Below are 26629 nucleotides of genomic sequence, written 5' to 3'. Positions count from 1 at the left end.
TGTAATATTTCCAAACTCCCGACTTCAGTTGTGCAAACTACAGATGTGAGAGAGATCTGAGTATGGCCACAAGGAATAGCGAGCTTCGTTCTCTATTATAAGAGTGAAGTAATGGCCATTTTAATGCTCTTTGTACAATGAACACATACAGTAACTATAGCTACCAACCAATTTTTTTTTTGCTCTTGATTCAGTGCCAAAAAAAAAATCAATATAGCAGCAGTTACATACTGACATGTTTGGCCATGGCTTTGTCCTGAAACAGCTTTTTCTTCGGTCGTACTATGAATGACTATGAAGTATTTTGAATTGATGTGATCCATAACTCTGAGCTGTGCTGGAGGTTGTTCTACCGAACAAAAATAATAGTGTTACCCTAAAAAAAAAACACACTACTGGCTCTGACCCCAGGTCAGTTTCCCCCAAACCTCAGAGGATACTGAGCCTGAATGCTGGTTGTTTGCCCTTATCCTAGAACTGAGACTGATCAGTTCCTGGTCAGTTTTGCTCTGACTCTGGGACTGAAGTGGGACTGACCTTGACATAAGATACCAGTTACAGTTACAGGACAGAAGCATTTAAGGACTTCTCAGCCTTAGACCAAGCATCTGCCTTCTCTGTTTGAGATAGGAGGTTAACGATGGCCTGCGTGTGGCTTGGCCCATACTGCTACGGCTGAGATTATTAAAATAAGCCAATGAACCTCACAGGTTGTTTCCACTGAACAGCAGGGTTAAGCACAGGGCTGAGCGTGTGGAAGTCTGAAAAGTTGGAAGCTTGTCTGTAACTCCCCACAGCCCTCAGCAGGCTAAGACTGTTTATTCAGCTGCTCATTTTAGAATATTAGAATTCAAATATATTGATTTGCCAAGGCCCATATGATGCAGATATAAACTTAACATCATGTTGAGTTCACCTGATTTTTTTCCCCAAAAGTTGGATACTATGTTGTGAAAAGATTTTTACAAGAGAGGGTAGTGTAAAGGGTTTAACTTGTATAAACTGATAAGGTAGCACGCTTAATTTAACACTTACTTGGCCCCAAAACTTCAAGAGTTTTAAATCTACAGCGAAGGTGCTTGTACAGCCCATGGTTTTGTGGCGTGACTTGGAGACGATGGGCTTGTTTGTTTATGGTGTGATAGATATCCGTCCCACAGACTGGAATTGTCCCAAACCATTTCCTCCCGCGTTTCTAGTGAAGTGTTTTCCACTTAGCGGATTGTTTCAGCACAAAGTACCAACGAAGAGGTGACGGGTTATTGTGAGGTGGTTTTGGTCAGAGCCCACGGTAGGTGTGGTGACGGAATGAGTCGGGTGACTGGCAGTTCCCCTTTGAGGAGGTGCTTGTGTTTTTGGGCGAGGGCGTCCTCGGGGGCACAGTGCCATCCCCAGGACGTCCCGCCCGGTCCTCGTTTTCCTGTCCCCCTTTTGTGTTGTCACAGGACCCATTTCCTGCGGCCCACCTCAATTTAACCGTCAAGTGGTTTGTTTGTTAATACCCCATTCATATTTTTCATTGTCCCTGTTATTTATTTATTTTTTTTTTGCACGGACACATTTTGTTTTTACACCCCCCCAACCCCACCTCACGTGCCCGGCTGACCTTCCTTTTAGTTATTTTCTTTTATTATTATTATTTTTTTTCTTATTTTAATTTCCTTCCCACAACCGGTCTTGTGTTGTCCCGTTGTGCTTAGGTGCGTCCAAGCAAAGGCCGGGCCCCCTGCAGGCGGGCGGCGTCACTGCGGGCGGGCCGGACGCGGACCTGCTGCCCCCCTTCCACCCGTACCAGCCGCTGGAGTGCATCGTGGAGGAGACGGAGGGCAAGCTGAACGAGCTGGGCCAGCGCATCAGCGCCATCGAGAAGGCCCAGCTGCAGTCGCTGGAGCTCATCCAGGGCGAGCCGCTCACCAAAGACAAGATCGAGGAGCTGAAGAAGAGCCGCGAGGAGCAGGTGCAGAAGAAGAAGAAGATCCTGAAGGAGCTGCAGAAGGTGGAGCGGCAGCTGCAGCTCAAGACGCAGCAGCAGTTCACCAAAGAGTACATGGAGGCCAAGGGGCCCCCGGGGGCCGGGGGCGGCGCGGGGACGGGGCCCGGGGCGGCGGCCCCTCCGCCGCACCCCGCCCGGCCCGGCTCCGACGGCGACGGGGAGGGCGGCGACCCCGAGGACGGCGGCAGCCGGCGGGCGCCCCCTGCGGAGGAGGACGAGGAAGAGGATGACGAGGACGACGACGATGACGACGAGGAGGAGGACGACGAGGAGGAGGATGAGGAGGAGGAAGAGGACGACTACACCAAGCTGCCGCAGGTGGACACCATCCTGTATCGGGAGGCGCAGCAGCCCCCGCCCCCGCCCCCCCCGCAGACGCACGGCCAGCCCCCTGCCCCCCCGACGCAGACGGGCTTCGTCCCCATCCAGCCGTTGGCTGCACAGCAGTCCACCGACTTTGGCAGCGCCGACTACCCCGGCAGTGCCAGCCCTGACCTGCAGAGGGTGCTGGTGAGCCAGCAGATGCTGGGCCCAGGCCTCCTCACCCAGGCCACCGACGGCCTCATGGTGGCCACGCCCGCCCAGACGCTCACAGACACGCTGGACGACATCATGGCAGGTGTGTTGTCAAATACACTGACTTTTTAATTTTTTTTTTTTTAATTTATTTTCTTTTTTCTTTTTTTCTTTTTGCTGCTTCTCAGTAGTGGTCATGCCCCCCCTGCCCCTCTCCCCCAAAAAACATTTTTTTTTCCTTTGATGGTTTTGAGGTTATGGGGATTGATAAGAGTGTAGCACACACTGTAACCATGACGATGGAGCAGGAGTGGCCATAAGGTGGCATGGTACACAGAGACAGGACCTAAAGCCCCAAAGTGGACAGTGTGGGGCCATTCCCTGCTGCCCTGCCCCACTCCCCCCTGTCCCCAGCCAAGTGATCACAAAAAGCCTCATGCTTGTGTACCCTAACTCGATTTCATTCAATGTCCTGCGCCCATGAAGGCAAACAGACACCCTTTTATGCTGCGCATTATGGGCGTGCTGTCTCCATCTCTCAGAAGCCAAATTACCATGTGGTGACTGGCTGATGGATTTGTTGTGCTAATATTTGAATATGTGTGTATGTAAACCACCCCATCTGGACACATGCTTCCTCTTTGCTTGTGTCCCCGTAGTATTGTCTTAAGCTCCTAGTGTGCAGCCCTTGTGCTAATCTCAGGGACAGCTGCATTAACAGTCTGAAACCAGTGTATTCCCTTACGCTGCATGAAAATTAATAATTAGTTTCCTCTCTCTCCCAGACTTCTTCCTTTACTTTGAATTTCCCTCTTTCACATATTTTGAAAGCTGAAAGATTCAAAGGAAGTAACACAGGAAGAAAAAAACTGGGAGTATCGCAGAGCTATGCTTTGACTCAGGTTGGACACTAGGGGGTGGTTTGACATCTGTCACCAGGAATTTGGAGACCTTTCAAATCCTGAATGACTATTACCTGTATTAAGATTAGCAGTCGATACAGAGTTCAGGGCGGCTGGAATCTTCTTTCTCTGGAGGAGGTCCTAGAAAGTTTGAGAGGGAGGGGCGGAACATCTGGCTACTTCCTAAACCAGTGTGCGTGTGAATGAGTGAAGCCATGGCCTACTAAGGCGTATTATGGCTTTCCCTGCAGGGACACTCAGAAAAGTTCGTTGACCTCTTAATTGAGGAAGTTCTTGTGTTTTTCCATGATTCATTTGTTATTTTTGACTTCCTGTCGCTAGAGGTTTTGGTTGCCAGCATCTTGAAAGTTTAAGGTTGTTCATGGTTACCTCTGCTGTTGTGCAGTCAGGTTGTGGGGTATTGTGGGGGTAATGACTATGTAGTTTCTCTGTACTTTCTCTGTCTCATGAAGTGTCCAGGGTAAATGTGTGTATATATATATATATTTTTATTTCATTTTAAGGGTTTTTTTCTGTACATTCACTTAAAATGCCTGAGTTAGTATTACAGATGCATTTTGAAATCTGAAGAAATGGAATCTAACGTTACAGCACTAATCCACTACTGGAATTAACCCTTAGTTTACACAAGCAAGCTTAATGACTGTCAGTGTAAATATCCAGGAGATCTTGAGTACAGTGACTGTGGTAGCCTGCCCCAGACAGCAGGCTGGGAGCTGTTTCTGTGGGTTGGCTGCATGCCCTGTGGCCTGGGTCTCAGAGGCAGCCCGAATCCACAGGGAGAGCCGTGTCAGTTCCCATCTGGTCCTGGGACAGCTTGGGAGTTTACGTCCTGGTGACAGCCTGTTACTCCAGGGCTTCCCCAACTTCACAAGCCTAAAACCAACTTAGTTAGCGAATATGTTTTCCATGGCTTACCCCTTATAGTATGAGACCCAGCCTGTTACAGATGTAGAATTACTGTTTTTAAAGAACATAATAGGAACTGTGTGTACCCTTGCCAGTGCAGAGATGAAGTTTACTGTGAATACCTGTGAATGAACCACTTTGAGGTGTGTTGCACATGAATCTCCTGCCCAAAAGTATGTGAATCCTGGTCCTGAGACGGCAGGACGTGATGCGATGGAGACTCCCTGTAACGCGTGTCTCTCTCTGTGTCCTGCAGCGGTGAGCAGCAGAGTGCCTATGTTGAACACTACGACCTCGCCCACCCCCCAGCCTTCCACGCAGACCTCCGGCGCCGCCGTCTCCCCCCCCTCCATGCTTCCGCTATACCCCTCTGTGGACATCGACGCTCATGTAAGGACACCCCTACCACACCCCCCGTGACTCTGGTCGTGTCTGACGCTCTGTGTCTGACGCTCTGTGTGTGTGCCGCAGACGGAGAGCAACCACGACACGGCGCTGACGCTGGCCTGTGCCGGGGGCCACGAGGAGCTGGTGTCCGTGCTGATCGCCCGCGGGGCCAACATTGAGCACCGGGACAAGAAGGGTGCGAACACGCGCGCGTGCACACATATGTACACGTACACGTACACATACACTGCTGCAACTCTGCTAGTGTAAGAATAACAACAGGCACACACACTTGCTCTCACTCTGTCAACCTCATCATACAGGTACAGCTCTTCTAGTGTAAGAATCATAAATAGACGTACCTGGAGAGAGAGTGTACTGGTGTTGGTGTGCTCCCTCTAACCCCCCCCCTTCCTCTGTCCCTCCCCAGGCTTCACTCCTCTGATCCTGGCTGCCACGGCTGGCCATGTGGGGGTTGTGGAGATCCTGCTGGACAAAGGGGGCGACATCGAGGCCCAGTCTGAGAGAACCAAAGACACACCCCTCTCCCTGGCCTGTTCAGGGGGCCGACAAGAGGTACCCGTCGCTCAAAAACACTGACTTCCCCAAAAACCCAAAAGTGCACCACCTGCTGGATGAGTTTGCTAAACCTCTACTGTTGACAGGCTGTGCCCCCCCAATATCTCACCCCAGTGCAGTTTCACTCAGAGGCTCTAGGTGAGACTCATAACTGAGGCTTAAAATACAAGCTCTCAGAATGCCTCCCCAACGGAGCAGCTGTCCCATATGGTGGTGGGATGGGGAATGTGTGTGTGTGTGTGTATGTATGTGGACTCAGGTGCCTGTGTGTCACAGGTGGTGGAACTGCTGCTGCTTCGTGGGGCCAATAAGGAGCACCGCAACGTGTCGGACTACACCCCCCTCAGCCTGGCCGCCTCAGGGGGCTACGTCAACATCATCAAGATCCTGCTCAATGCCGGCGCCGAGATCAACTCCAGGTAGGGTGTCCTGCCCCTCTGCCCCCGACCCCTATGCGTCCGTCTGTCTGTCTGTCTGTCCCTGACGCTGTGTGTCTGTCCCCCCCACGCAGGACCGGCAGCAAGCTGGGCATCTCCCCGCTGATGCTGGCCGCCATGAACGGCCACGTCCCCGCGGTCAAGCTGCTGCTGGACATGGGCTCGGACATCAACGCGCAGATCGAGACCAACCGCAACACGGCGCTGACGCTGGCCTGCTTCCAGGGCCGCGCCGAGGTGGTCAGCCTGCTGCTGGACCGCAAGGCCAACGTGGAGCACCGGGCCAAGGTGAGCGCCGAACATTACATTTCATTACATTACATCACATTACATTATCGTCATTTAGCAGATGATCTTATCCAGAGCCGCTTACAGGTTACAATTTTACCTCTGGCTCCTCTCCCCCTCAGACCGGGCTCACCCCCCTCATGGAGGCAGCGTCAGGAGGCTACGCCGAGGTGGGCCGCGTGCTGCTGGACAAGGGCGCAGACGTGAACGCTCCCCCGGTCCCCTCGTCCCGGGACACCGCCCTCACCATCGCTGCCGACAAGGGCCACTACAAGTTCTGCGAGCTGCTCATCAACAGGTGTGTCTGGCATACCTGGCCACTGAGCGCCGGTCTGGTGTCCTTCGCTGTGAAGTGCCAGGCGGTTTGTTCACTCGTTTAAATGTCATTCCCTTTACTTTAACCCTTGCCCTTCCTGCCCCCCCCCGCAGAGGAGCCCACATCGACGTGCGCAATAAGAAGGGGAACACGCCACTGTGGCTGGCGGCCAATGGGGGGCACTTTGACGTGGTGCAGCTGCTGGTGCAGGCAGGCGCAGATGTGGACGCCGCCGACAACCGCAAGATCACTCCGCTCATGGCGGCGTTCCGCAAGGTAACACCGCGAAGCACACCTGTACACACACCTGTGCCCAGTTCACTCCTCCTGCTCCTCCTCCTCTATACACACACCCGTGCCCGGTTCACTCCTCCTGCTCTTCCTCCTCTATACACACACCCGTGCCCAGTTCACTCCTCCTGCTCCTCCTCCTCTATACACACACCTGTGCCCAGTTCAGTCCTCCTCCTCCTCCTCTATACACACACCCGTGCCCGGTTCACTCCTCCTGCTCTTCCTCTATACACACACCCGTGCCCAGTTCACTCCTGCACCTCCTCCATGCACACACCTGCGCCCAGTTCACCCTCTCCAAAAACCCGCTAACCTTTAACCTCTGTGCGCAGGGTCACGTGAAGGTGGTGCAGTACCTGGTGAAGGAAGTCAACCAGTTCCCCTCTGACATTGAGTGCATGAGATACATTGCCACCATTGCCGATAAGGTGAGTCCCCATACCAGCATGCCTGACATCGGCCAATCGCAGCTCACTCACTCAGGTGCTCCTTTACCTGGGCAGAGAGCAAGCCCAGCTGCACATAGAGCTGGCCATGAACATGCCTGTTCAGGTGGCTGCGTTGGAGGTATGTAGATGTAAATGTGTGTGTCGGGGCAGAGCAGTGAGAGCCATGTGAGAGTGAGAGTGTGTGTAAGAGGTGTGCTGCATGTGTGTGTGTGTGTGTTTAGGGCAGTCGTTAGGGTGGTTTGTTGGTGTTTGTAAGACAAGTGGTACATGTGTTGTGTGTGTGTGTGTGTGTTTGTAGGAAGAGTGCTGTGTGTATATTGGTGTGAGATGTAAGCTCAGTACGTGTGTGTGTGTGTGTGTGTGTGTGTGTGTGTGGGAGGGGGTGGGTGTGTGTGTGGGAGGGGGTGGGTGTGGGTGTGGGTGGGTGGGTGTGGGAGGGGGTGGGGGTGTGTGTGTGTGTGTGTGTGTGTGTGTGTGTGTGTGTGTGTGTGTGTGTGTGTGTGTGTGTGTGTGGGAGGGGGTGGGTGTGGGTGTGGGAGGGGGTGGGTGTGAGGTAAGCATAATTGCACTCTGTGTGGGTCCCGGTCTGACTGCAGGTGTTTGGTCTCCCCAGGAGCTGCTGAAGAAGTGTCACCAGTGCATGGAGACCATCGTCAAAGCCAAAGACCAGCAGGCGGCCGAGGCCAACAAGAACGCCAGCATCCTGCTGAAGGAGCTGGACCTGGAGAAGGTGCGTGACTCTGCCCCTGGCCCCGCCCTTATATTACAGTGCATGTGTCAGATGGTCAATTCTATCAATGTGAACATTTTGGCATCAGTGAGTAACAGCCCCTCCTCTCAACAAAAATGAGAAGGAAACAAAGATGGGAGCATCTTTGGCCATTATGGGATGGAATAATTGAATTTTCTCTGAGATTGTACCATTGGTACAGGAAGGTACAGGTTCAAGGTACAGGAAGACACAGTATACACAAAAACATACATCGTACTATTTTTAGTTATTATACTTACATGTAATAATGCTTTCACCAGAGAAGCCACAAGAAAAAAATGAGATTTGATACCTGTAGAGATTTGAACACGATTCACCGGTAGGTTTTTACGGGAGGCAGGATTGTTTTTGCTGCCTCTCATTCTCTGGTTGTGGTTTGGCTCCCGCAGTCCCGCGAGGAGAGCAAGAAGCAGGCCCTGGCGGCCAAGCGGGAGAAGCGCAAGGAGAAACGCAAGAAGAAGAAGGAGGAGCAGAAGAGGAAGCTGGAGGAGGAGGAGGCCAAGGTCAAGGAGGTCTCCGAAATGCAGGACCAGGGGAAGGACTCTGCCGAAGGTGAGCTCTCCGATCCTGTGTTTCTCTCATTGTGGAGTGTCTCTGTCTCTCTCTCTGTCTGTTTCTGTGTGTCTTTCTGTCTCCGCTCGTGTGTGTTTGTCTCTCTCTTAAGGAGAAATTCAGCTGAGAATGTTAGACCTCATTCTCTGTGACCCTTGGCCCCCCATGACCTTTGACCCTCTCCTCTGACCTTTTGCATTGTCTCGTCTCCCTGCAGAGGCAGAGGTCCCCATCGAGCCCCCCAGCGCGACCACCACCACCACCATCGGCATCTCGGCCACCTCCCCGACCTTCACCTGCGCCTTCGGCAAGAAGCGGGCCAACGCCGTGGCCACGCCCAGCGCCAACCGCAAGAGCAAGAAGAACAAGACCAAGGACTCCCCGAGCGAGCCCATCATCCTGCAGGACCCCCAGCTGGTGCTGGCGCAGCAGAAGGCCGACAAGAACAAGATCCACGGGGAGCCGCGGGGGGGCGGGGCGCCGGGGGGCAACAGCGATTCGGACAACCTGGACAGCACCGACTGCAACAGTGAGAGCAGCAGCGGCAGCAAGAGCCAGGAGCTCAACTACCTGCCCGACCTGCCCTCCTCCTCTTCCTCCTCCTCGTCCTCCTCTTCCTCCACGTCCGCGCCCTCCGGCCCCTCCCACCCCGCGCCCGTCCCCGAGAAGAGACAGTGCCCCTCCCTGCACGGCTCGCGGGACGACAAGGTCACCGTGTCCATCTCCAAACCGCAGCAGAAGTGAGTGTTTCTCTCAGGCCTCCGAACCTTCTCAGTGCCCCAGGAAGTAGCTGTGCTTACAATACGCATATATCGTAATATCATAGTGTTAGAATACACATCGTAATATTGAATCCTCCTGCTGCAGTAGCTTTGTAGGGGGAGTAAGAGATTAGATTTTTAGAGGTGCACAGTCCCATTCCAAAATTTTGAAATAAGCAGAAAAAATGCTTAATGTATTTCTGTATCACTTCTGGGCTGTTAACAAGAATAAATCCCCATCCTTTTAGTTGCCAGACCCATGCTGAAGCCTCTGAGCCTAAAACCTTGAATTATTTTTTCTTCTAGAATTATTCTTATTCCCAACATTATGGAAATAAATCTTAGAGGCCTTAAGTGGTTAGCTAGTACTTCCCTTATTCTGCTTATTCCAACACTATTTGCTTAATGAAGGATCCATCTGTGTCCCTGCGGAAGTGCACATGAACACACTGACGGCCTTGTGCACGTTTCTCCCCTCAGAATGCAAGACTCCCCCAGTGACTTGACTCCCAACTCCTTCTCCTCGGTGCTGAAGACCATGTCCCTGCCCGTGGTGTCCCCCAACGGCAAGATGAACCTCACTAGTCCCAAAAGGGGCCAGAAGAGAGAGGATGGCTGGAAGGAGGTGGTGCGGAGGTCTGTGTCCTCCCCAAAAACGGTCCCCGCACTCGCACCAATGAGTGAAACGAGTCACTGCTATTCCTTTACGTTACATGACATTCATTTAGCAGACGCTCTAATCCAGAGCGCCTTCCAACACAATACAAAATAGGTGTATCCATTCAAGTTGAATGAGCAATAATGTCAGACCAGGCTGACAACACTCCCAGATTAGTGAGTGTGAGAATAAGACTATTCAAGCCCTTTACTCACATCAGAGACCAAAATCAGGTGCTGCATTCATTCTCACTCAATCTCACCTGTGTTTGGATTTATACAGTAAAAGTACAAATGTACATTTTCGAAGTGTGTTATGAATTTGATAAGGGTTAGGACCAGAACATACACGTGTGAGGGACTGTCCCCCTGACGTTTAGCGTTGGGACAGAGCGCTGAGCGGAGTGTCCTGCCCTGTAGGTCTAAGAAGCTGTCGGTCCCGGCGTCAGTGGTGTCCCGGATCATGGGCAGAGGCGGCTGCAACATCACGGCCATCCAGGACGTGACGGGCGCGCACATCGACGTGGACAAGCAGAAGGACAAGAACGGGGAGAGGATGATCACCATCAGGTACCAGCTCCGCCAGGTCCCCTCTTCACCCCGCCGCGGCTGAACTTTTACATTGCATTACTGTCATTTAGCAGACGCTCTTACCCAGAGAAACACAAGGCTAATTGTGGGTTGAGTACTTTTCCCAAGTGGCAGTGGTGCAGTGGGGGATCGAAACAGCAACCTTTCATTTACAAGCCGTACTCATTACCGCTACGCCACACTGCCGCCCTGGAGACCTTTCAATGTCCTGCGCTCTGTATGACCCGTGTTTCTAGGGCATCTGTATTTGTGATGAACTGAAAGTCGTTTTAAGTGGGCATGTGATTTTTTTTTTGTTTTTTCCCTCTAACCCTGGTGTGTGTTTTCAGAGGGGGCACGGAGTCAACGAGACATGCTGTGCAGCTGATCAACGCCCTGATCCAGGACCCCGCAAAAGAGCTGGAAGACCTGATCCCCCGAAACCACATCCGCACCCCCGGCACCAACACCAGGGTGGGCTCCACCTTCACCACCTCCACGGGGGCCACCAGCACCACGGCCGCCAGCTCCAAGGGCCTGGCGTCGGTGGTGCCGTCGTCCTCGGTGTCCTTCCAGCCCTCCTCGCCCTCCGCCCCTCAGCAGGGCGGCGGCAAGCTGGGCAAGAGCCTGTCGCCCGGGGTGCGGCCCCCCTTCGTCTCGCTGCCCCTGGCCTACGCCCACCCGCAGCTCGCCCTGCTGGCCGCGCAGACCATGCACCAGATCCGCCACCCTCGGCTGCCCATGGCGCAGTTCGGCGGCACCTTCTCCCCGTCGCCCAACACCTGGGGCCCGTTCCCGGTGCGGCCCGTCAGCCCGGGGAGCGCCAACAGCTCTCCAAAACACAATGGCGCCAGCACGGCCACGCCCACGCCCAGGCCGGGCGCCTCCCACCCGGAGTACGCAGCCGCCTCCAACCCCAGCGGCCCCGCCCCTGCCACGCCCACACCCACCAGCTCCGGCCCCGCCCCGCCCTGCCTCCCCGGCACCCCCGCCCCTTCCTCGGTCAGGAAGCAGCTGTTTTCCTCTGAGCCCAAGACGGTCACTAGCGCTGTGAGCAGCGCCTGCAGCACGCGGGCCTCCAGCTCCCCCGCCCCCCTCGTCTCAGCCCCGCCCACCACGCCTCCAACCCCGCCTCCCCCTCCACCCATCGCCCTGCCTACATCGCAACAGCAGCAGCAACAGCAGCTCTCAGCCCCCAAACCCGAACCCTGCGCCACTGCCACGCCCGTAAAAGAGAAGCCGTCTCTGGAGCAGTCAGCCGTGCCCGTTCTGGGTGGAGCGTCTGATGGAGCCGGTCCCTTGGCCTTCCCGGCCCCGCCCACCGCTCTCCCCTCCCACCCCCCGCAGCCGGAGTCCCGGCAGCAGCTGCCCCTGCCCTTCGCCCCCAGCACAGAGCCCGCGCCCCTGCCCACGGTCCCCTCCTGCTCTGGCCTGCCCTCGTCCCGCCCGGCAGCGGCAGCAGCCTCCGTCACATCTGTGCACACGCACACGCACACGCACGCCCACACGCATGCCAGCGCCACCTTACCTCACTTCGCCGCGCCCGCGCCCCGAGTGTCCCCGCGCATGCAGCCCGCCGGCCCCTTCTATCCGCTGGCACCGGGGGGCGCTCTGCAGGACCAGGCCTCCGTGTTCGTGCCCCCCGGAGGAGGGGTGTCGCAGGAGCCCCTGAAGCAGCAGCAGCAGCCGGGTCTGGCCCCGCCCTCCCTGCAGATGTCCCCCGCCGTCGGCGTAATGAACGGCTCCCAGGTGCACATCCACGGCGGGAAGACCCAGTTGCCGCCCAACTTCGGCCCCGCCGCCCTCTTCAACCACTTCAGCAGCATCTTCGACGGCGGCCAGGTGGGCAACAGCCAGGTGTGGGGGGCGTGCCACCTGCCCACCCGGACCCCGCCCGACCAGGCCTACGGTGCCCCGCCTGCCTACATGGGGGGCGTGGGCCAGATGGAGAGCGTGCTCCCTCCTCCCCCCGACGGCTCCAAGGCGCCTGGCTACCGCTGCGCCACCCAGAGGATCGTCAGCAGCCCCATGGGTGAGGGAGAGTGCCCCACGCAGGCCACAGACGGGAGTGCTGCAGCGGCGCCTGCTGTTTCCTCTGTCTCAGGGCCTTATTTATTACTGTGGGCAGAGCAGAAACATTATGGGTAGCAGTTTGCGGACAGCTTTCCTCTACCCTCTTGTATAACAATTATAACAAGTTATAACTTCAAAAAGCATTGCTATGAGGGGCAAAGGACTAGGTAGAATAGATTAATATCAGGGACAAAACTGGTGTGGGAGAGGTCCCATTGCAGTCGGTTCTAAATTGGCAGAACATACACACAATTATGCAGGAGGCCTGGAAAGGCGGAGTAGGATGTTAGCTCGTCCAGAACTGAGATGAGGTTTTGTTTAGCTAAGGTCATTACCTAGACAGGAAGTTACTTGACCCTGAGTAAATCAGTTGCCAAGTAACCGGACTGCCTTGTAGCAATTTCGAAAAATACCTGTCGCCGACAAAGGCTTAAAACTCTTCAGATATGTAGAGTTTTATGTTAGTGTTTTTTGTAAGAATGCCATTGGGATAATTATGTGGGACGCTGTGCATCCCCTAAATGAGCCTCTCGCCCTCCTGCCCTTCCAGGCGTGCACCCCATGGACCCCTCGGGAAACTCCATCTCCACCTCGGCTGCGCTGACCAGCTTTGCCACCAGCATCTCGGGCAGCCCCGTCTTCCTGCAGGGCCCCGCCCCCGTGGGCACGCCTTCCTTCAGCCGCCAGCACTTCTCGCCACACCCCTGGAGCGCTTCCACTTCCTGTACGAGGAGTGAGGGTTTCTGGGGGTTGTAGTGTTAGGGTGTTTGCAGCACCCAGACTGAAAGTGTCTCTAGAAGATACACGTCTCCAACATTGAGCGTGTTTGTATATATAAGTTAAAAGAAGCCGGTTCACCCTGGTAGAGTTTTCAGTCACAGAAGGCAGGACCACTGAAGCATGGTGATGCATCTGTTTGAGTAGAATGAATCACTATTAAAACAGCAAGTAGGCTTAGACTGGTATTTAGTGTCTTTTAAAACTTTCAAAGGGACAAAATCCGCTCTTCAAGATGATTACATTAAACATTAAGACAGTACAAATTTAATACAACATTGAAAAGAAAGAAAAAATAGGAAATGTGTTGCAGTATTACTGTTCCCTGTCAGATTTCACTGTTTCATTGCTATCTGTAGATCTGTAGGGCCCATTTCCCTATTCAGTCGGGCTGTGTGTCAGATCGGCCTGTTAGACTCCTCCCACTGCGCCTGATTGGTCTGTCTCACTGCACGTCTGTCCATTTGTCCTCTCAGGTGAGTCCCCAGTGCCCTCTGTGTCCTCCGGGGCCTCGTCCCCGCTGTCGGTCTCCGCGGCCGCGCCGGCGATGATCCAGGCCAAGCCCAGCGGCTCGGGCCAGCAGGACCGCAAGGTTCCGCCGCCCATCGGCACCGAGCGCCTGGCCCGGATCCGGCAGACGGGCTCCGTCAACCCCGCCATGCTCACCACCAGCTACACTGCGCCTGTCGGGCAGGGCGGCATCTGGTCATTCGGCGTTGGGAGTGCCTCCGGTGAGGGTGAGCGCGAGGGGGGAGGGGAGAGTGGGGCCTGGGGAGGGGGGTTGGAAAAGGGGGGGGGCGTGTCACTGGCTGTAGGCATGCTTAAAGAAGCTGAGGGCTGAGCAGCAGCACCTGGTAGCAGAGGTGTGCAGTCAGGTTAAGGGGTGTAGCTTTTGCCCCTACGATTATGGAGTGGCCAGAGTCTTGAGGTGTGAGAGATGAGCATTGATCAGTATTCAGTATATGCGCCTATGAGATGTCGCCTGCAGTTAACATTGGGTCCCTAACAAGCGCCGGTTTTGTTCCTCAGCCACAGCAGTCAAAGATTATGCGTCTTTGTGCTTCACAAAGAATCAGTCTGCATGTCGCTTGCGGTTTGCCTTCATATGTGCTGAATGTTAACACAGTGAAACAGGCATGATGGTAATTGTGCTGTATGGCCATGCATTGGTTAGTGTCACGTGCGTGTGGTTTCAGTGTAATGTGGCAGTCCCTGATGCTGTCAGTCAGTGAGTGCACTTTCGAGGACTGCCGGCACTCTCAACACGGTGCGCTCTGAGCCACCGCAAGTTTCACCCGATGAAGGTCAGCGTACCAATTGGAGGGACCTGTTGGTAGTACGCTAGACTGCTTCCTGAAAGATGTGGACGGCCTAAGCAGATATGAATTGGAAGTGTGATGCTCGTGCTTTAACCCCCCTCCTGCAGAGGCGATGTCGGGCTGGTCGCAGCCCCTGATCAGCAGCCACCTGCTGCACCAGCAGCTGCCGGAGCAGTCGGCCTTCTCCCAGCACCAGCCCATGGAGCGCGACGACACCGGCATCGTGGCGCCTTCCAACACCTTCCCCCAGCCCGTGCCCAGCAGCTTCATGGACTTCCCCAAGGTCAGAGCGCCGCTCTCCCCCTCTGCTGTAGCCCTCTGGCTCCCCACTGCAGCCCCTGCCTTCCCACTACACCTTAACCCTAACCCTAAAACTACCCCCCCAGCAAACACAAAGGCTGTTCTGGCGTCACCCTGCTGTGGGAGCTGGACGTTACATTACATTATTGTCATTTAGCAGACACTCTTATCCAGAGCAGCTTACATAGTTTTTATCCATTAATAGAGCCTGGTATTCACTGAGGCATTTTGGGTTAATTACATTGCCCGTGGGTACAGCAGCAGTGCCCCAGCGGGGAATTGAACTGGCAACCTTTTGGTTACGAGCCCTGCCTCTTAACACTACCCCACACTGCTGCCCACTCAACCCCTTTCAACTCCTTTCAACCCCTTTCAACCCTTCATGGTTTGGAAAATGGGCTTTAAAATCTCTACAGTTATATCAGTCATCCAGCAGACACTGACACCCAAGAGCGACTTACATAGGTTATTCTTTATCAATTTATACATCAGGGTAATTGACAGTTGTGGGTTTAGTACCTTGCCCAAGGGTTCAAGGGCAGTTTCCTCCAAAGGAATTGAACCAGCAACCTTGTGGGTACGAGTCCTGCTCTCATTACCACTACACCACACTACTGCCATTTACCTTTACATTTGCCATATGCTCTTATTCAGGGTGACTGAGAATGTACAGATAACATTACATAAGGGCATGGAAGGTACAGTACATGAAGAAAACAGTGTAGCATGTCTCAACGTGTGATTCTGGCACACAGTGTTATAGTCAGTCCCATAGTGGATTCAGAATAGAAGGTGAAATGATTACAACCCCAGTAATGCCCTAAAGTAAAGTGCAGAGGGGAAGGTTTAAGTGCTGTAACAGCTTAGGTGAGGGGTAAACAAACCTGTAAGTGAAAAGGTTAAAGGTAGCTTTCCCTGGTGCAATGTGAACCTGACTACACCAGCAATTTGCTGGCATTTTGGACTAGAGACTGTAATGCGACAGGGCTTTCACTTATGACCAGGTAGTGAGCCCTCTGTTTCACACTGATAGGATCTGTCTCTGCTGCTGTTGAAGCCGTGAGTGTTCCTACTTGCCCTCTTGTAATGGAAGAGCTATGTTCAAAAGCATAGCGTCTGTATGAAGCCTCCTGTTACCAACAGGAACCTCCTAGACAGGACAGAGGGAACACAGGAACAGAACATCTAGTCATAATTTACAGAATATTTAGTAAAGCCCAGCTGTTAAATGGTAGCGTGTTTACATTACATTCTTGTCATTTGCCAGATGCGGTTATCCAGAGCCACTTACATAGGTTACAATTTGTTATCTATTCATACAGCTGGATATTTACAATTCTGGGTTAAATGCCTTGCCCGAGGGTACAGGAGCAGCGCCCCAACAGGGAATCGAACCTGTGACCTTTCGGTTACGAGCCCTGCTCCTTTACCGCTACGCTACACATCCACCCCTCTCATGTTTACCCCTCAGCATTTGATCTGTCATAGAAATAAAAATGCGGTTTTCACAAAGGGTTCTGACTGGCTGAGCTCATATGTGCTGATTTCTGTTTAACGCTGCAGCAGCAGCAGTTGTAGCCCAGTGTCCAGACGCAGACCACAGTCCTGGTCTCTGCAGTGGGTGAATGGCGGTGGCCATTTTGTGTGCTCTGCGTTTACAGGGGCTGCCCATGTCGATGTATGGCGGGACGATGATACCCCCTCACCCCCCAATGGCAGAGGGGCCGGGCGCACCCATGTACAACGGCCTCCACACTGCCGACCCCGCCTGGAACCCCATCCTCAAGGTCGTCCCCAACTCTGCAGAGAATTCAGACCCCCAGCAGGTGAAGGGTCCCCTGCCATTGTACCCCATGACCCCCCCTTGGCTCCCCACTGTAGCCCCCTACTCCCCCACAACAGCCCCTTGGCTCCCCATTAAACCCCTCTGGGTCCTCACCATAGCACCTACCTTCCCAGTCTTAGCCCTCTGTCTTCCAACTGTAGCCCCTGCCTACCCACTACCCCCCTGGCTTCCCCCTGTAGCCTCCTCTCTTACCACTACGGCCCCTACCTCTCCGCTGTAGCCCCCCTGACTCCCCACTCTGTCAGCCAGGCTGTGACTGATGGAAACCTCCCTCTCGTTTCAGGTCTGGCCTGGTACATGGGCTCCGCATGTCGGCAACGTCCATCTGAACCACGTAAACTAAACAGCAACACCACCAGAAAACGACATCGCGATCGAGAAGGCATAGGACCAGTAAACGAAAACCCAAAATTCTTTAAAGAACAACCGAAATTACAAAGAGGTTAACCGAGAAGTGTCCCAAAAAAACAAACAAAAAGCAAAATAACGCAACAGTAAGAATTGGAAGGACGGACACCGTTTTTGATGTGCCTAACTACAAGGAAAAGCATTCAGTGTGGGCTGTGATCTGTTTACCACTGTCTATGAACAAATCGATTGCCTGTTCAACAGGATACATTCTCTGCGTAGTGTAGCCGTTTTGACTTAAAAAAAAAAAAAGAAAAAAAAACCCACATAAACTGTTCTTGGTCTGCAGGGCTCAACAGGACCGTAAGCTATTTATACTCAGCCAAGAACTAGATTACTGCAGAAAGAGAGAAATCAGACCTTTTAGAGTGGTAAATACATGTATAATTGTTTACATACTAAAAAAAGGGTTAAAATGAGAGTAAATTTCATGTCGTATAGTGGCTCTACTTTATGTAGCCTGTATTAATGTGAAATATTTACCTTAATATTCAATAAAAAGATGGAACTGTACCCCTGTTTGGCTCGTTTTTGTGTTGATACCATAAAGGGCTTCACTGTTGTGACATCCATGTTAGCTCAGGGTGAAAGTGTTTTTTTTTTTAAGGCAACACTAAACTGTGGAAGGGATTCAGAGTTTCATAGTTACTCAGATGGAACGCGGCAAGCCGTCTTGGTGGGACTGAATTCTCCTTTTTATTTTTTCAGTCCTTTCTCCGATGGCTGAATGTTACGTTTTCACTCATCATCACATCATAGCTGGACAGATGCTTCATTTCAGACCTCCTGCATCAAGCCAGCGGGAGCTCTCAAAGCATGCTCAAGTGGTTTTCTTAGGTCTTTTAAGACCTGCTTTGACGGAGATACTGGTTGGCCAGATGTCTGAAAGACCGTGATCCCTTCAACAATGCTCCCACAGCATGCAAAGCAAGAAAGAGAGCTGGTGCTTGGTCTTGTATGACGCTCATTGCATTGGGGCTGTTTATGGAAACACGGAGTGTTATCGAATTAGCTTTTTAATTGCTTGATAATTGAGGATAAGGGCTTTCCAGTGCTAAACTTAGTGAGGAACAGCGTCATATTCCTGTTCAAGATGCTCGTAAGTACAGAGGATTTGTACTCAGCTGTACTGGCCAGCAGGGGTCGCTATTTGCCCTGATGACGTCGCCGTGCCTCAGTGGGACAAGTGCATACATGAAAGTGCAGGTGCCAAATTCCCAGCGACAGCGCGCACCAAGATAGGGCTCTTCTGCAATCTAATATGTATCCCACATTCATAACTCGCCTCTTAGAAATATAAATGTCTCTTGAAAATTATTTTTAGACTTGCCCAGTCAATGAAATATGCTGGTCTGTCTGGCCATGGAGGAGGGGATCCTTGTGGTGATCTCAGGTGAAGGGGTTCAGACGTGGTCAGGCTTTAGGGGTGACAGGGTCTGTCTCTGAATAAATATGAATGCTACCTTCACCCCCGTTCTTAAAATGTCTGGGGTTTAATGAATAGGACAGCGTGAAAGAACAAACAGCTTACCACAACATGTGAACGACAATGTTCACAACTAGGCGTATTATGAACACATTTTAGACTGAGGACCATTCAATGAGAATTATGAGACAAGAGCAATATTCATAATAAAGTAGTGAGAATAGGAAAATGCAATATGTATGCAAAAATGTAACATTCAACGCATTCACAAATATATTATCCTCTACATCCCGAATCGATGGTCTTGTAGGTAATCAGTTGTAGTTGCGTCTTGGTACTGTTCATTGCATATGTGCTTGTCTATTAGCTGTTTTTATGCTGCGCTTTTATCTTCTGATGCACGGAGATTCACTGGATAAAGGTATTGGAGAAATACAACCCCATAAAAATCTCGGCAAATAAGCAAATAGGAACTTTTTCCTGACCGTTATTTAAAATGTTATTTAATATTATAACAAGTAATATATGAGAACCAGCTGATCTAAAGCTGCCTGAATTGTGGTATATCAGTTATGTAGGGCGATATACAATACAGAAGAGGGCAGACAGTTTTTTCTTTAAACACTGTAAAGCCAACGGTACTGTAATAATTAAACGGTCATGTTTTGGGACCCGTGTTGTCAGGTTGCCAATATATTTGTCACGATATTGTGGTTAATCGGGCAATAACGTCACTTGTTTTTGGGGAAGAAAGTAGCATAAAGATAATTCGCGAGAAGAAATTAGTTATCTGCACCTGGGAGAAAAAAAACATGACTTTAAGGTGGATGGGAATGTTACACCTGCGGAGAGCGTGACCCCTGCCTGCGTCACTTCAACGCCACTGACTTACTTAGATAGTATAGCGCCCTATGTGTGTCAGGGGGGCTAATGTAGCTGTCCAGTCCTGTTACCTCGGGGTGGGGGTGGGGGTTGACGGAGCAGTATCTTTCGCTTTACGTTTTTGTTACGTGTACTTTCAGCACGTATATATATTGGTTGTATGTCCATGAACTTCTCCCTGATTTAATTTAACACATTTTTCTTATGACTAATAAATGAGTTTTTCTTGTCTCGTGCAATTGAACCAACGTATCTGTTTCGCAAAATAACCGAGTAACCCCCCCCCCCCCCCCTCCTCATTTACTTTTGCGAGCATTTTAAAGTTGGCTTTGAAACACTTTCTGAGACTAACGTTCGCGTCAGTCTACTATGTATCACAGACGCTCAAAGTTTTGGTGCGCGAGGGGTCGGTTTCTGGGTGTTGGGGCCACTGCAGCATGGTGCAGTGTGTGTGAATAAAAACATTCCAGGAATATCAGCAGGTGGTCCCGACGGGAACACTGCCATGACCCGTTTAAAACTGTGATCGCTTCGCATCGCTCACAGCCGTCGATATGCGTGAGTCCTTCGTCACGTGAGCCGCGAGTCCCGTCCCCCCTCTTATCTCACAGCTCTAAATACACGCGCACATGGTCGCTAGCTCGCACTTTCTCCTGCGGGTGTTGCAGTGCGGGCTAGGGCGGTGTACCACGTTTGCATCAAAAATATTTGAAGTTTCGTTGCCTACACAAGTATAGATCTCTTAATTGGAACAACGTTTCCTCGGCAGTACGTTTGATTAGTTTTTTTACACAGTTTTGTGTAAGGTTAATAAGTTTTTCTAATCCGGCAGAAACTATTTTTGTTGGTCGGTTTAATTTGTTCATATATCAAAATCCAGCCATCCATAGGGCTCGATCTGCTTGACCAAGAGCTATCGGCAGGAAAGCACCATGTCCGCCAACTGCAAGCCGAGCAAAAGCTGCCCCATTCCTACCCGGGTCCTGCACCTGAAAGACTGGTCCCAGCTACCTGACTGCTACAGCCAGACACCCGGGGGCACACTGTTCTCCACCACGCCCGGAGGTAAGGCTCCCTCTCCGCTTCGCAGGGCTTTAATCGTCGAGGGAGAGTTACCGTGCTATACCTGTCCAGGCAGAATCGGACTGCTTTAAAAGTCATCATGAGGAAAAATGGCAATTAAACACGGACCATCATGTGGTCTGCACGCGCAGGATAGAATCGCTGAGGAGACGAGAGCGGAAGGCACAATAGTTAAATGGTTAATAGTTAATAGTTAAATTTGTGTTCCACGTGAATGTTATTGTCTAATTGGCTACTGACATATGTTAATTACCAGCCGATGCGTTTTTCTGCTGTGTAGGTGATAGATGACGGTAAACCAACATTGTATGGTAGAGTTCTTTCAATCACCTACAATCAAGAATGGGAAGAAGTAATACAATACAATTTGGCCAGTTTTTTATTTATTCATTTATTTATTTAGGGGGGTGTTTACAGCTTATGGTCAGGAAGAAAACAGCAATGAGATCTAAGCAGGAAACGTAACTGCATGACAAAACTCAAAAAGTCACTTTACTTTTCCACGTTACACTCGCTGCTAAAAACAAGAGGGGCAGCACCCCCCCCCCGCGAACAGAAACGTGCCAAACTGCATGGATCACGCCGAGGCGCTGAATGGCCGCTCCGTGCTGGGGTCGCATGAATGCAGCCCGTAATGTTTGCTTAAAACTACAGCATCGCACCACGTCCCGGTCTCACCCTTCCCTTCACTATTCAAATTGTCATTTAACTGCGTTAGCAAATTTAAACATTTGTCTTCACTCTACATTTCAAAACTCTACATTTTACGTTCTGTCCCGAATTTTGAGGCTGTTGAATTTAGCCCACTTGACGAATGTTACCAGCTCGTAATAGCCTATTTGGCTGTTAGCTGTCAAGTACAGGGTGTGAATTTAAGTATTATTTATGCTTTACAAATATCAAATGGCCTCTCTATTTTGCCCTGTTTACTGGGAAAAGACTCGAACGTTAATAAACTACTGTCCGGTTCTTACTATCGAAGCAAAACAAATCAACAGTGCTGAGATCTAATGAAGAGTCATCCAGGGACAATTTAAAACTCGGGAGTTGTTTTCGGTGGTTTGTGCCAACATTTTGCCAGCGTCGCCTTCTAGCGGCGAACATTGGGGTTGCAGCTTATTTAGTTATTTGCAGAAGTCTTAAGACGTCCCGGCCGCGATCAAAATATTTATTGAGCTGATGTTCAGAAATATTTAAATGAGTGTCAACCCCCGCACCCCGCGGCAGAAGCGCCCTGACTTGCTCTTTTTCATTCACAATGTTCTCATTTAGATTCACAACAGCCATACAGCAGCAGTTTACAGTTTATCCCAAACGGACATTAGCTTTCACTGTGGAGCTGGACCTGTTTAGCCTTAGCATTGCATAATGTTCCAGAGAGAGGAGAATGGCCTCCTGTGCACTCTCGGAAAGGCATGCTGCTGTTTATCAAATGTGGCACAGGATGTTGCGCTGCTATTGGTGCAGGGTGAACAAGCCCCTCTGACCTGTGAACCCCCTTTGGGGAGGGGGGGGGGGTGTACATCCTATGGGAGAGATGCACACACAGTCTTTGGTGTGGGGCCAGGTTTGGGGGGGGGGGGGGGGATGGGCTACGTTTCAGGAATTTCAGTGAACAGTCTGTCCTAGTTAAGGTGGGGGGGGCATAGCAGGGGCCGGAAATATGTGCTCGAGGAACAGGAATGTAGAGGGCGAGGACATCAGAGACTTGGAGATGGAGGGGGAGAAATCAAGGGCTTGGGTCTGGAGCTCATCAGCAGAGGGACAGACCTCTGATTCTTCTCCGTATCTGTTACAGCACCACAGAGGAGTGGCGTAATGAAACGGGCACCACAGGTTCGAGTGTCTCTCAAATGTCATCCCTCTGATATGGGCCCTCTGTTGGGGTAACGTTCCCTTTTGGAGCAGCTAATTGGGGTGGGGCTGGTATAATTCAGTGGCTCTGATCAGTGGTGAGGGGTTACCGATTAAAAGTGTAACTGACCAGGGCTCTTGCGGCTGGTGGGTCTTGTCGGATCCAGCAGGATGTTCCACAGTTATTCTGTGGGAGAGGCCCAGGTTTTCCTGGGACAAGGGGCAGACTGGACATTCCAGTTTCTAATGCAGAGGATTTAGCCTATATGATTATTCATTATTATGTTAGATGCCCTCAAGCTAGGGTGGTTTACATAGCTTTAGGAACTACAGTGTAGAATATGAAGGAAAATAAGCATGTGCAGTAATACCAACACTGCTAACATAAAGACACATCTGATTGTCAAATCTCTAGTATAAACCGCAATTGTGGTTAGGTTTTACTACTAAAAAATGTCAGACATATGGACTACAAGTATTGCTTCAGCAAGAAGATTAGGGCAGATTTGAGTCAAATAAACCCAGGTATAGCCTGGTGAGGTCAGTTGTAAATCAAAGTGGGGAAATTCATTCCAGTGCTGGGGTGACAGAGGCTAAGAAAATGACCCTGTTATGGTGCCCACCTAGTGGTGGTTGCGTGACACTGCACCTCTCTCCTACCTAGGATTCCAGCACATTCCCCCCTCCTTTTCCACCTCATCCCTTTTGTCTGCACAACAGCCTCGTTGCATAACATGTTTTTTGTCCCGAGGAGCAGCTGATAGGCACAGCGCAGTTCAAACCACAGCGTACTGCAGAACATTGGGGTCCTGCCAAAAAAACGGAGAGCTGAGGTAAACTTAGTCATGTGTCCCGGTGAAGCGGGCTGGAGAACATGCAGACGCACACGGCCCTCTCTCCCCCCTCCTCTCTGGCCCACACGCACCACGCTACAGGGCCCCAGAGCCACATCCCCTCTGAATGCATTGTATGTGGACAGGGTGACGGCGGGTCACTGTGTCCCTGATTAATGCTCGTGATTTTTGCTGGTGTGCACAAGGTTGGTGTTGGTGGCACAGGGCTAATCTGCAGTTCTCTTAAGAAGTGTAGCAGCAGTGTAGCATAGTGGTAAGTAACAGCGCTTGTAACTGAAAGGTTGGACAAGATGCTCAACCCGCAGTCACCTTAGTAAATATCTAGCTGGATAACATGTAAAAACTGTAACAGGTGTAAGTCACTCTGGATAAGAGAATTTACTAAATGACAATAATGCAGTGTGGTGTAATGTAAAGTAAGACTTTACCCCCATCCTACAGGGACCAGGGTCATCTACGACAGGAAGTTCCTGCTGGAGTGTCGGAACTCGCCGATCGCCCGCACGCCCCCCTGCTGCCTCCCCCAGATTCCTGGGGTCACCATCCCTTCCCTGGCCCCCCTGGGCAAGCTGGAGGAGCAGGAGGAGAACAATAACAGCAGCAGCAGCAGCAGCAAGGACCTGAGCGGTGAGCTGACCTAGCGCCCCCACATGCGTCTCTATTGGGTGCCCTGTTTTTTCTTTGTATGTTGGAGCACCTGTTAAATGGAAACACAACACCTGCCCCTGGCCTCTCTCTCACCTGTGCACCTGATCCCCTCTCAAACAGATTTGTGCCAGGGATGTATATTTTGTGCGTGGGTATGCATACTCCCTGATTTAAGAGCAATCCTTTACATAAGCGCCTGGTCCCTTCGTTTGCTCCCAGTAAGACTTGAGAGAGACGTTTTTAAGAGCGTCCTTCCTCAAAGGGCACGGAACGGCGTGTCCAGTTCTGCAGCTCGATCGCGCATCTCGTTTGTTTGAGAACGTGCAGAGGCGAGGGTGCAGTGGAAAAGTGTAATGCTTCAAAGCGAGAGGGAGAGTGCACCTTTGTGAGATCGGCATGATGCGTCCCTCCAGACTCCTCGGCTGTTTTGGAAAACCACGTTCCTCTCCTCGGCTCTCTAGCAACAGCAAACTGAGTTTAAAAATATCCCTGCTCATTCGATCCTCCCCCCGCCTGTCTCCAGACCATCTGTCTCCCACAGTACGTGCGTTTATTATGGCCGCCAGGAGAAGTGGGGATTTCTCCCTGTTGGTGTGGTGAGGGTGGAAAGAGTCTCTATTTCAGGCCTTCAAACAACCAGTCTGATCTTATAGTTCTGGGTTTATCAGGAGGAAGGGAGAACAGCTGATAAATAAAAGATCTCATGCTTGTTTTTGTATCGGTACACGTTTACCCACCTCAATGGGAAGTCGACCTTTTTTAGAACTTGTACTGCACAAAAGCCTCCACTGATTCTCTGATCTTTAAGCTGTGTGGACGATGAACCATCTAAATGATACAATGATCAGTGATTCTGTGCAAAATTAAGTCCTCAGAGGCGACCCTTGGCATTGGAAGCTAACCCTGGTGATATTGGATCCTCTGGTGTAGCTTTGTCACAGAGGGAGTTCCGTGTGGTTCAAATCTCATGCAGAGTGCTGGGCTGGCAAATCCCAGTCCGATCAATAAAACATGGTATTTGACCAATCACAATAGGGCATTTTACTCTCTTCTCTCAATCCACCAAACAGTAAGGCACTGTAGCCATACTTCTGCAAGGGATCGTCACTCATCCCAAGATTTCCTTGTTTCGTGACACACTGTAGTGTCAAAGTAAATTTGTCAGGGTGTTGCTTTAGTCAAATGCCTGGGGTGTATAAACAGAGGTCACATGTCCTGTACAAAGAACAAAGACAGCAGAGATGAGCGCACCATGGAAGTTTCTGGCATGTGGTGGCGTGTCTCATGGTCATGTTTATAGAGTTCAGTGCCACAGCGGTCACATGTGTAAACATCTCTGCTCCCAGGCTTTCGGAAATGGCGGATTATTTGTGATTGGTTGTCCCGATGTGAACTTCTGTCCCCGGTTACCTTCTAACCCCCCTCCAAAGTGCAGTAGCATTTTTGACATTTTGACTATCATGCTTTGTCCCAGTCTCCCCTTGGAAAATGATTGAAGCTGAAATCTCATTAGCCTGGCTCATGTCACTGGTCATTGTACCGTTTTACCTTGTATTAAAGTTTTGCAGTGCATCTTGGGAAGAGCTTTGGGCTTTCTAGTGGCTTATTGTCTCGTGTTTTTTTAGAGAGATGAATACCCATGCACTGCATGAGGTCCCTTTTGAAACTGTTCACTTGGAAAAGTGCGTCACAATTGAAGAGAAGAAACCCTGGCTGTCAAAGACATTTCTGAGCTTGAATGGTGCAGTGTCATTCAGATGATTACAATGGTTGATGTATGTTTGTCACTGAGCACTCGCCTGATTGAACATTAACTTGCCTTTAAAAAGTAAAAGCCTGTAAGCCCGTGGAGCCTTGTGTAATGAAAGCAGTGCTTTCAAAGCCAGAAAACACCCGTGTGTGTAAAAAGGTAACCCACATGTGGAAGATTACTAAGGTCAGGGGAACAGGTACAGTATTATTCCCAAAGGAAGTACTGGGTTAATATTGTTGAAGGGTACAGAATAGAGAAGTTTTAAAGAGATTAAATCAAACGGTAGGGAAAAAAAACAATAAAAAGGAATAAGAAAACAATTGAGACATTAATCCATCCAATTTCCCACCATCCCCAAGTAAACCGAACATTTCAGACCAGGAAGTGAAAAATTAACGTTCCCAGTAACTGCTCACAAAAAGAGACCCTGCACGCTGCAGTCTGTGCTCGGAAGGGGTCCTTTCAGCTTGGACGTCCCTGGTGTAATTCCAGGTGCACGTGAGTATCAGTATAAATAAATGATTGAATAAGGCAGTGGATTACACACAGGAGTTGCTGAAATCCTTTATTTTGGCTGCATGCCTCAAGTTGACCATGGTGATTATGTACAGGTTACCCCCCCCCCCCCCCCTTGCTGTTTCCTGAATTGTTTTTAGATGTACTTACTAAAGACTTTAGATCAATATTAAAAAACCCCCACAACTCTGTTTAACCCTGTTGCTCTCATGCATATGAGTTGCACTTTCTGACTTTATACTGTGGAATTTCAATGCGATACAAGGGGTCAGGTGCAGGGTCTGGATCAGCTGTCTGGTCCCCCTGTCTGAAGGCGCTGACTCTCTCTTTCCCCTCTTGTCTCTATGCAGCTGATGACAGCCAGTTCGAGATGGACATGTGAGCCCCCCAGATCGGCCTCCAGTTGGAGAAGGCTTCTCTTCTGTTCCGACGTCCCTGTGGTCTCTCCAGATCCCCGGACGTCTTTTTCTCAGTTTTTATTTCCTTT

General features: G+C 51.1%; 2 protein-coding genes across 5 annotated transcripts in view; both read left to right on the top strand.

The window, feature by feature from the left end:
* ankhd1 (ankyrin repeat and KH domain containing 1) overlaps positions 1–17626 on the top strand; it is a 52310-nt gene extending 34684 nt beyond the window's left edge. For 2 of the 4 annotated variants that reach the window (XM_036525227.1, XM_036525225.1), the window contains exons 15-34: positions 1701–2612; positions 4598–4731; positions 4813–4924; positions 5159–5304; positions 5584–5726; positions 5819–6032; positions 6155–6330; positions 6462–6624; positions 6975–7070; positions 7705–7821; positions 8253–8415; positions 8633–9155; positions 9657–9812; positions 10254–10403; positions 10754–12435; positions 13027–13200; positions 13730–13984; positions 14680–14855; positions 16534–16698; positions 17002–17626. In XM_036525227.1, coding sequence (XP_036381120.1) covers positions 1701–2612; positions 4598–4731; positions 4813–4924; positions 5159–5304; positions 5584–5726; positions 5819–6032; positions 6155–6330; positions 6462–6624; positions 6975–7070; positions 7705–7821; positions 8253–8415; positions 8633–9155; positions 9657–9812; positions 10254–10403; positions 10754–12435; positions 13027–13200; positions 13730–13984; positions 14680–14855; positions 16534–16698; positions 17002–17061 — 5717 coding nt within the window. In that variant the 3' untranslated portion in view covers positions 17062–17626. Of the gene's footprint in view, positions 1–1700; positions 2613–4597; positions 4732–4812; positions 4925–5158; positions 5305–5583; positions 5727–5818; positions 6033–6154; positions 6331–6461; positions 6625–6974; positions 7071–7704; positions 7822–8252; positions 8416–8632; positions 9156–9656; positions 9813–10253; positions 10404–10753; positions 12436–13026; positions 13201–13729; positions 13991–14679; positions 14856–16533; positions 16699–17001 lie in introns of all 4 variants that reach the window. The other 2 variants (XM_036525226.1, XM_036525224.1) reach the window with 1 other exon arrangement.
* A 2468-nt stretch (positions 17627–20094) lies between these two features.
* LOC118775346 (eukaryotic translation initiation factor 4E-binding protein 3-like) lies at positions 20095–26629 on the top strand. Its single transcript, XM_036525228.1, has 3 exons — positions 20095–20499; positions 23667–23852; positions 26493–26629. The coding sequence occupies exons 1-3, from the start codon at positions 20367–20369 to the stop codon at positions 26522–26524; spliced, it is 351 nt and encodes a 116-aa protein (XP_036381121.1). The 5' UTR covers positions 20095–20366; the 3' UTR covers positions 26525–26629.

Source organism: Megalops cyprinoides, chromosome 3, assembly GCF_013368585.1.
Source record: "Megalops cyprinoides isolate fMegCyp1 chromosome 3, fMegCyp1.pri, whole genome shotgun sequence".
Classification (NCBI taxonomy): Eukaryota; Metazoa; Chordata; class Actinopteri; order Elopiformes; family Megalopidae; genus Megalops; species Megalops cyprinoides.
Note: the sequence above shows the minus strand (reverse complement) of the source record. Positions and strands in the feature narration are given on the sequence as shown.

Bases quoted from the DNA above. Each gene is read 5' to 3' on its own strand.
- LOC118775346 (XM_036525228.1), top strand. From the start codon at position 20,367: ATGTCCGCCAACTGCAAGCCGAGCAAAAGCTGCCCCATTCCTACCCGG. The intron at 20,500-23,666 runs GTAAGGCTCCCT...CCCATCCTACAG, and splicing joins GTTCTCCACCACGCCCGGAG to GGACCAGGGTCATCTACGAC. The intron at 23,853-26,492 runs GTGAGCTGACCT...GTCTCTATGCAG, and splicing joins CAGCAGCAAGGACCTGAGCG to CTGATGACAGCCAGTTCGAG.